Below are 9934 nucleotides of genomic sequence, written 5' to 3' on the forward strand. Positions count from 1 at the left end.
ATACACAGGGAATCTTGATACTGTAAGTTATTGTTCTTCTGTCTTTGAATTGTTTGACTGCTGAGGAAATAGCAACAACTGCTAAAAGAAATGCTGCTGGATTAATCCAATTAATATATTTTAAACTGCCTTGACTTCAAAATGTAAGTATAAGGATATTTTACTTGAGAAAAGAGAGTTTATTTGTGTTTCCGCAGAAAATGAAAAGCTGTGGATTCCTTCCAGACTAATAAGGTTTGATGAAGCAAGACCCCCCCCCAAGCAGTGGCCCAAGTGATCCAACATTCCAAACAGCTGGGACAAGGCAGCCTTGCAGACCACTACAGCCAAGATTTCTGGGTTTTCTTAGGATTCCCACGACAGCTCCTCAGAATAGCAGGAAGCTCCCAAATATTTTTTATAAACATTTACTTTCATTTAGAAGGGGTTGGTCAGAAATGGTAATGATCACAGTTAATCACTTTTTAAGGTTAAAAAGGGGGAATAGGGTATAGAAATGAATACTTTGTATTGGAATGTATTTTCATTTGTTGATACAAATTTAGGGTCAATTTTGTTATATGTGTATTTCTCCTCTTGTTTAACTATTGTGTTTATAGAGTCTCTTTTAAAATGTAATGTATAATTAAATAAGATGAGGCTGGAGAGATGGCTCAGTGGTTAAGAGCACTGACTGCTCTCCCAGAGGACATGAATTCAATTCCCAGCAACTACATGGTGGCTCACAACCATCTGTAATGAGATCTGGTGCCTTCTTCTGCAGGCAGACATGCACACACAACACTGTATACAAAATAAATAAATCTTTAAAAAATAAGATGACAGTCACCTGAAATATTCAAACTTATAGTTATGTTAGATTTTTCTAGATATAAAGAGATATTTCAAATGGATATTCTTTAAATCTTTCAAAGACCTTCAGAATATGGCATTTAAAATGGTTTAGCATTTTCTTGACAGTGAGACACAACTGCTCCTGGAAATATCAATTATGTCTGAGAGGAAGATGGGCATTGAAGAAACTCATTATGGAGTTTGTTTGCAATATGGTGAGACTAGCCATTTGGGTAAGAAACTGCTCTTGCCTAGACTGTTTGAATGTTGCTGTATAAACTGGGCATGCAGAAGTCATAGGAAAGTGACTGTTGAACTTTCAAAACAAGATGGACAGTCCTGAAGGGTTCCTGCTTTGTGGAAGAGTCTGCCAGACTTTCTGCAAGACACAGAAAAATTACTGATAAACTGCCAATGCAGGCAGACAATTTACAATTCCCTGCTCTGCTGAGAAGTCTGCCAGACACACTGTGGCCTGTATGCTGAAGATGGAACATTACAGAGGAACTAGAGTTTATATATTATCCTTCTATGGTCTTTGATGGAGTTGAAGACAGATAGTCATGATTATAGTTTTCCTTAGATATGATAAAAGATGAATTACATATAAGACTGTAGACTCACAAAGATTGGATGGATGACAGAATATTTTCTTTAAAGTTTGCTAAATGTTAATGGACTAAATATTGTAACTAGTTCTTACTTGATAACTGTTTTGTTATAAATAATTTGACTGTCTTAAAGTTAAAACCTTTCTTTTTATTTAGACAGAAAAGAGATGATGGGAGGTGTCATTCTGTTAGTATGTCTCTCTTATTGGTTGATTAATAAAACACTGTTGCCCAATAGGGCAGCAAGAGAGGTAGATGAAAATATGAGAAGGATTCTGGGACATGTAGGCTGAGAAGAATTATCATGTGATCCCAGGAAGTGATGTATCTGGGCAGTAACAGTATATACGCAGGAACTAACGGAAAATCGCTCTCTTCTCTATTATTCTCTTCTATGTGGAGACACTGAGCAGATGAAATGTAGACCCTTACAGAGTAAGAGGCCCTGACCTTTCTCTGTTGAGAGAAGACCTTGTGGTGATACATAGATTATTGGAAATTGGTTAATTTAGACAGAGCTAGAAAATAAGAAACCTTAGCTAATGGCCAACAGCTTAAAAACAAATATAGCGTCTGCATGTTTCCTTGGGGTAGAGAAGGGTGGTGGGACCCAGCTGGGCCAAGAAAACCCCATGATACAATTTTAAGGTTTCAGAATTATTTAAATGGTTTTTGCTTATCTGGTGGCAATGAAATCAATTACATATGGTTCTATGAAAATACAGTTTAAATAAGTCAAGAGTACTTTCTAAAGACATTGCTGTGAACCAACATGTGAAAATGAGAGAGGCAAAAAGGACTGTTTCTTTTCTAATTTTAGGAAGTGGAATGACATATTTGCCATTTGTTGCCTTTTGTTAATTATGCTATGAAAACTGGTAAAGGAAAACAGCCTATAATTTTTGCACAAAAGGAAAATTAATAATATATATTTTTTCAAGAAAATTTCCCTTACAGTTCTTTCCTTTATTATCTCAGATTTTCATATGCATATATAATACACTGTTGCATTTGCTTCCTCTAACATCCCCTGGAATATAATCCCAATTAAAGAAGCTAAAAATTTTATATTATGTAGCCCTATTAGTAATAGAAATCTAGTAATTGATTGAATTGGAATACCATTAAGTAGAAAAACATCAATGTAAGTGTTCAGTGTGGTATTACCTTTGAAAGGACATTTGGCCAATACAAAGTATTAAATGGTATATTCTTTCACTGTTAATGGAGATGTTGGTCCTGTTCTGTCATTGTATAAGAAGTGTTATTAAATGTTTGGGCACTGGCAAATTCTTCTTACACTAAAAGAACACATTAAATTCCAAACTTATTCACAAGGAGCACAGATGATACAGAGAGCAAAATAATTCTGATAAAGGTTTACCAAAAATCAAGCATTAAAGCTTTACTGTAAGTAAATTCTGTTTCTTTGATTCCTTTTGATTGTTTGGAAAACTATGAAGCAGAACTCCCTAACCTTTCATACCCTATCCAGAACTCTGTGTTCCTTCCCCATAGCCACTTATTTTCCAATGTCTGATACTGAAACTGAAGCCCGCTTCCTTCTGCCTCTCTGTGGTCTCTTCATTCTCTCTCTGAAGTAGCTGCACAGTCTTGCAAACTTGTATATAGGTCAACAGTGCACTGGCAGTTGGTGTTGTCACAACACTGGTGACATCACAGGAGATGCCAGTGGTCTCCAAGATATAACGGAATGTTGAAATAGACTGCTGATGTCATATTGTATAGTCCTTGCCTCTGTGCTATCTCACCCCAAACAGACATGAATCCAAGTTGCCCTTTCTAGGAGACTCCAGGACCACAGGGGAAGCCCTTGAGCATCTACCCTATCCAAAGCCAGAGATCTAGCTCTCTGCTCCAATAAAAATTTCTTATCTGTGGAGACTTCAAGGCTCACTTTGCAAAAATGCCCAGGATTAGTGCTTTCCCTTTGAATATACATAGTCAATAAAATGAGAAAGATGTTGATAATTTAGGCAGGAGACACAGAGCAGGAAACATGGGTCACTTGTACTGAATAAGCGAACTCCTGGGGAAGATCCTCAGACTATTACAGGTTTTGGGTGAGTCCAAAAAAAGAGGAGTTACGCATGTAATGATGAAAATTTCCACAGAGCCTCAGCAGAGCTCAAACCAGACATGAGGATGTTAGTGAAGACCCAAGGAGCTGTTGTCAGGTCTGATTGCAGATACCTGAACCTAGGTGAGCACTTACATATCAAAAACAAACAATCCCAGAAAGGGTTTGGTGGCCCAAACCTGGAATTGGAAGGGTGAAAAATGAGTAGTGAGAAGTAAGAAGTCAGCCTGCATTATGTAAAGGCATCATGGGTAGGAAAAATACACATACATACACAAACCAGCATGATGTAGATCACTGCTATGGTGCTTCAATCATGCAACATGACCCTTGGTCTGGAGCCATCTGTGAAAATTCCCCTGCTATTTTATTGGTGGCACTGCTATTTCTGGGTACAATATACATTAGAAGAACCTGCAAAAGACAATCAAGGGACCAGGAACAGGAAAGACTCAAGGTTCTTGCAACACAGAACTTTATTAAGCCACACATCCCTTTTCTGCTTATTCTGAGAGCACATGATCAGCCTGGAAAGCATGTGCTCCAGATCCCTGAGTTTTTTCTCTCCAAATCATTTTCCTTGGGCCTTAGGCCTGATGAAGACTGACTGGTGATCTGTGTCTTCTTGTGTGTTGAAGCGCTACACCAGTAACGGGCAATGTCAACATTATTTCTAAATTGGGTCTTACAGAGACTGACATGGTGAGGTCACCCTGGGGTTTAGGGGCAAGACGTGACAAATCTGGTATGAAAGGTGTCTTTATGAAAATAGAGGAATGGGGAGAGGACAAAAGTGAGAGGATGGAGGGAGAGAGACAAAATAAATGAACGACTGAATGAATCAACAAATGACTGAGGGAACACGTCTTCTGCACATGAAGCAGAGATGCAGCAGTGGATCTAGAAGGCGAGATGGGAAACACTGCCTGCCAATCCCAGCAGGGAAGAGGCCTGGAACCAGGTGTGTGCATGGAGTTCAGACGGCTCCAACCCTCCAGCAAGTGAGTGTGACATCCATCGCGTTCCAGGAGCACAGCCCAGAGCCCAGGCGGTGCAGCTGCCACCCAGGGCACAGAGACCCCTCCCGCACCGGCCTCTAGTCCCTCTCACCACCCAACCGGGGAGCCGCTGTGGGGGGGGAGGCCGGGATGGGCGGAGCCCCATCCCTATCATGTCCCGCGCCCATTGGGGATGAATGGGGCCCCGCCCACCCCACCCCAGGGGGTTGCCCTGAGCCGCTTTTGCCCACCAGCTGGCTTCCTTCTTCCTGGAAGTGACACCGGCTAGGACTGGAAGCAGCCCCACCACTGCAATCAGTCTCCACGTGACTCCCGCCCCGCCAGCCGTCAGCCAAGCCCTGGCCCCGCCTCTTGTCGATCATGACATCAATCACCCTGCCAGTCAATCAGCCTCTAAACACCGCCCCCTCGCCCCTTCCCCAGGCCCCGTCCCCCTCCAGACCCCAGGGATCCTGGGAGCCCTGGACGTTTGACCTCTTGACCCCGACATCTGTCCTAGTTCAGGGAGCCCTGACCCCGTGTATCAATCAATAAAGACTAAGCATCTACTTCCTGTGTGTGACTGACAGGGGCGAGGCCCCAGGTGACTGACAGCCCCACTTCCGGTCTGCGAATGACAGGGGTGGCCCCCGAGTAACTGCAGCCCCACTTCTAGTCTGTGGTGGAAGGGGCAGGGTCGCCGCCGGCCCCGCCTTTATTGGTAATTGACAGCTCAGGCCTCCATCACTTGCGTCACCTCGCATTCCTCGGGCAGTGCTGCCTCCCACGCTACCTGGGAAAGAGGGTGAGGCTGAGGGGCCACGCCCACTGTGGCCATGCCCACCACGGGTGGAAGCACTGGTCGCGCCCCCTGATGGGGCCTCGGAAACCCCGCCCACTGCAGCCACTCCCACTGTTCCAGGCACCACCTGTTTCAATTCCAATAAGCCCACCCCTGTAGGCCCCGCCCTCAGGCCTCCCCCAGACCATCTCCCAGGCCCTCACCCTCAGCCCCGCCCTCAAAAGACCCCTGCCATGACCCGGCCCCACCCTCACCAGCTCTGCGGGCTCCGCTTTCTCCCCCATGGGGTCCTTGAGGTTTGGGATGGGTGGGAGCAGACGCCTGAGGACGGGGCCAACGTCAGGGGCAGGTACTTGGTCAGGAGGGGCGAGGACTCATTGCATTACATATCTGCATGCATTTGTATATGTGCCACAGGGTCTAATTTGCATGCCTCCTCCCAACTAGGGGCGGACACTTGCGGTGGGATTTACATATTTAAGCCCGCCCCTTGGCTTGATCATTTGCATATGCAAATCCGCCCTTCTGCCAAGCGGACACAGCCCCAGGGAAGGGGCGTGGCCTCGTCTGGGCCCTGCCCCGTGACGTCACCTCCGGCAGAGCAGCAGCAGGGTCACCAGCGCCGTCAGTCCCGCCCCCACTGCCACAAGCGTCGCCACCGTCGTCACTGTCACCTGGCTCCGCCCCCCAGGGCCACAGTCTGCAGATGGGGTAGGGACAGGAGCGGGGTCATGGACAGGGAGGCCATGCTCCTGGTGAGGACCGGAAGTGGCCAGGGCTGGGGTGACATCACATGGGCAGGGCCCCGCCTCACCCAATTCCGCGACCTGGCTCCAGGCACTGAAGTCTGCAATGTCTGATGGCTTCGCCCGGACTCGGAAGGAGGCGGAGCCTGGGATTCGGACCCGGAAGTGGCTCTCGGAGGTCTGCAGGGCGGGGCCGGTGATGTCACCGCGTTTTGTACCTGCCCCTCCCCCAGTGACCTCACCAAGGTGCTTTCCGAGATGCCCTGCCCACATCCGGGACTTACGTGCTCGGTTTCCAGCTCTGAGTGAGGACCCTGGGGAGGGAGGTGGAAAGGATCAGCATCCAGCCCCGAGCCCCGAGCACTGAGCCCCGAGCAGTGACCCCGCCCCGCCCACCTTGCGGATTTCCAGCTGGAACTCGAACCCTCGGTGGAATCGGCTCCGCATCACCCAGCTCACGAGGGCAGTGTCGCTGCCATTGCACTTGGCCCGCAGGGTGGGCGGGGTCAGGACCTCTGTGGGGCAGGGTGAGAAGGGACAGGGCGGGGTCAGATGGGGCAGGGCAAGAGGGGTCAGAGCAGGGGGCAAATGACAGGGCAGAGGGGCCTAAGGGCAGCCCCGCCCATGCTCAGAGCCATGCCAACTATCTCATTGCCACGCCTCCTCTGTGGAGCCCCGCCCCTTACTAAAACCACACCCCTCTGCATATCCCAGCCCGCCCTGACCTACACCCTGTGTCTGAGGCCCCACCTCTCCCAGCTGGCCCAGTCCCTTTGCCAAGGCTCCACCCAACTGACTCTGCCTCTACCCGACCCCGCCCATTCCCCCCAGGCCCCACTGCTTAGCCCCGCCCCGCCCCCCCCCCGGCACCTGCTGCCTGCAGGTCCACGGCAGTGTCACTGCAGGACACGGGGCCCTGCCCGCTGCTCCCGGTCACTGTCACCATCATCAGCGTGGGCAGCACCGCGTCCAGTGTGCAACCCAGCCGGGCCCCACCCATGCCCATGACGTCATAGCGAGGGCACTCACGGTCCCGGTCCCGCCCCTGCCTGCGGGGGGAGGGGAGAAATCGGCATCCGGAAGTGGGTGGGAGAAAGCGATGCCAGAGCAACATCATGGAGAGGGACAGGAAGTGAGGTCAGGGGGAAAGGAAATAAGGTCAGGAAAACAGGAAGTGAGGTCAGGGGGATGGGAAGCGGACCCCCTTCTCTCCCCTCCCCCCACTCACCTGGCATCCCGCCAGAACATCCGGTACTGCACATCGCTCGGCGCCCCAGGGCCCCGCCCCCAGCGGCAGGAAACATGGTCCACATGGTGCAGCCAGCAGTGCAGGTCTGTGGCTGCTGCAGGGCGGTTGGGGTCTGGGGGGGTGGGGTCTGGTGTCAGAGGTCACCGAGGAGTCACCCAAGTATGTTATGGGGGCCATGGAGGGGTCAGGGGTCACGCACCCGACTCGGGGAACAGGATCCAGGTGGCGGTGGCACCCGGGTCGTTGGGGAGGAAGACACTGATGTTGGTCATGTGACACAGGGACAGCGACGGGAAGCGGCAGTGCTCACGGCCGATGTCAGACTTGGGGAGGAGTGGAGAGAGGAAGTGGGGCGGGGCAGAGGAAGTCGCAGGCATTTTGAACGGATCGGGATGGGTCAAGGATCCTGGAGCTTAGGAGCCAAGGATACTGAGTGTTACAGCTCAGGTGGAAAGGGGTCCTGGAGCTCAGGAGCCAAGGATACTGAGTGTTACAGCTCAGGTGGAAAGGGGTCCTGGAGCTTGGGAGTCAAGGACCACCACAGGCCGCAGCTTACAGCCGGGCCTCAGGGAAAGGCTTCCCCAGTGTATTGGCTCCGCTCCAGCAGGATATGGTCTTCCAGCTGGGGATGTTCGCCCAGTGTAGCAGTTTTGCTCGGCAGAGAGCGGGGTGTAACAACTCTGCTCTGACAAGGGAAGGATTACCGGGCAAGTGTTACAACCCTACTGGCTCTGCTCTGCTCTGCTCAGGGTCACCTCTGCAGCCCCAAAAGAAGATCTTCACTCAAAGCTTATCCAAGGGGTTTATTGGGAGGGAAGAATCCAGGAGAGTGACTGCCCTCTGCCAGAGTGGCAGAGGACAGCCTGGTAGCGCGAACAGACACAGGGTTTTAATAGGGCTTCCAGGGTGGGGATTGGTCAGATTTTAGTGCTGAGCTCAGATTGGCTAGAGCTCTGCTCAAGGATTTGTTAGTTTTCTGCACAAGGTTAGGGTCAGATTTGGCTCTGCTCAGGATGTTTTTCTTTCTCTGGTCCCTTTTTCCTACAGAAGTGGGGCTGAGGAGAGGAAGAAGTGGGATTTGGGGGCGGGAAGTGAGTGACCCCTGTGACCCCGCTCACCCACACAATTCCAAGCCCCTGCTTCCTGCACACGGCTTGTGGCCCAGGTGCCCTGCGCTCCCAGCTCAGGCGGAGCTCCTTTGGGTACACTCGGAGGTTGAAGAAGGGCGGGGCCGCGCCTGGGGGAGGGGTGAGAGGGGCGGGGTCAGGCTGTGAGTGACAGGTGAGGGGCAGGGACAGGAGGCAGGGTTAGGGAGCCGTTGGTGGTGATGTCACCAGGACCCTTGATTGGCACCCAGGGGTGGGGGCCCTCCTCTCCACTCCTGGCCCACCACTCTCTGACGTCACTGGGCTGGGGGCAGGCGTGGCCAGCGCCACAAGGAGCCACAGGGCAGCGGCCATGACTGACAGTCGGAACCGGAAGACACAGGGTATGGCCGGAAACGGAGGTCAGGATGCCTGCGGGGGTAGGGGGAGTTCGAGGGAGGGTCAATGATGTCACCGAGGCCACACCCACCGCGAGTGCCCCCCATCTCCCCACGGTGGCCCCAGAGCGAGAGCTGCCCAGACGGGGGTGGGACCTGTGATGACATCACAGCCCCGGCCACACCCTCACCCCTGCGAGCGGGAACCTGGAAGGAGCTAGAAATCCGGACGGCCCCACTACGTCCCATAAGGAATACGTCATTCAACCCACTGACCCCGCCCAGCCCCCCGCAAGGAGTCACAAACTCATGGCCCCGCCCATCCTGTCGCCGTCAATCATGCCCGGCTCCGCCCACAGAGGATGGGGACACGGGAGCGGTGACGTCACCGCCGTGGCCCTGCCCCCTCCCGCGGACAGACGCGCCTACTTCTGTGAAAGCCCCATCTCAGCGTTAGGAGTTGGCCACGCCTCCTGAGTGGTCACGTTAGGGTCACGGCCGCCCGTCCCCGCCTCTCGCCCCGAGGTCCCGCCCAGTCTCCTCCCGAGGCCCTGCCCTGCGCACCGATGCCCTGCCCAGTGCAACCGAAGCCCGGCTCCATGCCTCGATGTCCCGCGCCTCGCTCACCCAAGGTCCGGCTCCCGCAGGCCCTGCCCCGAGGCCCCGCCCCTCACCTCGCTCGGCTCCCACGGCGTTGGCTGCAGCGTCCTGTGCACGGCCGCGCCCTGCAAGCCCCATTTATACTATTATGGGTTGTGCAACTTCCTGCGGGGCCGGGGGGCACGCCGGGAGGAAGGGGTGAAGTCAGCGGCCTGGGGGCCGGGGCGGGGCCGGGTGTCCATCTGCGGTCGCCCCGGAGGGACTTCCGGGAAGCTCCTGTCAATCAGAGGGAAAGAGGGAGGGACTTCCGGGACCAGAGACTGAGGCAGGAATAACCGAGGGGCTTCGGTTTTTCCATCAATCAGCCGTGGAAGGGCGGGACTTCCGCGTAGCCTCTGTCCGTCAAAGGGGAGTGGGCGTGGCTTCCGGGACCAGAAACCCAGGCGGGAATCCCCGAGGGCCTTCGGTTTCCCGGTGATTGGCCGGCGCCGGTCAAACTTCCTGGTGCTC

At 52.5% G+C, this 9934-nt stretch overlaps 1 protein-coding gene across 13 annotated transcripts; it reads right to left on the reverse strand.

Annotated features, from left to right (window-relative positions):
• Positions 1-4004: 4004 nt before the first annotated feature.
• Positions 4005-9695, reverse strand: LOC110343149 (interleukin-3 receptor subunit alpha-like). Of its 13 annotated transcripts, none has more exons than XM_040741193.1 (12): positions 9499-9695; positions 8732-8858; positions 8460-8578; positions 7541-7753; positions 7321-7453; positions 6963-7141; positions 6489-6607; positions 6377-6406; positions 6161-6272; positions 5938-6046; positions 5601-5667; positions 5223-5333 (listed from the first exon to the last, which is right to left on the reverse strand). In XM_040741193.1, exons 1-12 carry the CDS (start codon positions 9560-9562, stop codon positions 5298-5300), a joined length of 1308 nt encoding a protein of 435 aa, XP_040597127.1. In that variant the 5' UTR covers positions 9563-9695; the 3' UTR covers positions 5223-5297. The 13 variants fall into 13 exon arrangements, with proteins under 13 accessions (XP_040597126.1, XP_040597123.1, XP_040597129.1 ...); XM_040741191.1 differs by having other exon boundaries at positions 5223-5337; XM_040741192.1 differs by lacking the exon at positions 6963-7141 and having other exon boundaries at positions 4005-5337.
• Positions 9696-9934: the final 239 nt, after the last annotated feature.

The sequence above is a fragment of the Mesocricetus auratus genome, unplaced genomic scaffold (genome assembly GCF_017639785.1).
Source record: "Mesocricetus auratus isolate SY011 unplaced genomic scaffold, BCM_Maur_2.0 contig_7294_pilon_obj, whole genome shotgun sequence".
Classification (NCBI taxonomy): Eukaryota; Metazoa; Chordata; class Mammalia; order Rodentia; family Cricetidae; genus Mesocricetus; species Mesocricetus auratus.

Bases quoted from the DNA above. Each gene is read 5' to 3' on its own strand.
- LOC110343149 (XM_040741189.1), bottom strand. From the start codon at position 9,562: ATGGGGCTTGCAGGGCGCGGCCGTGCACAGGACGCTGCAGCCAACGCC. The intron at 6,273-6,376 runs GTAAGTCCCGGA...CCCGCCCTGCAG, and splicing joins CAGAGCTGGAAACCGAGCAC to ACCTCCGAGAGCCACTTCCG. The intron at 5,334-5,600 runs GTGAGGGTGGGG...TTTCCCAGGTAG, and splicing joins AAGCGGAGCCCGCAGAGCTG to CGTGGGAGGCAGCACTGCCC.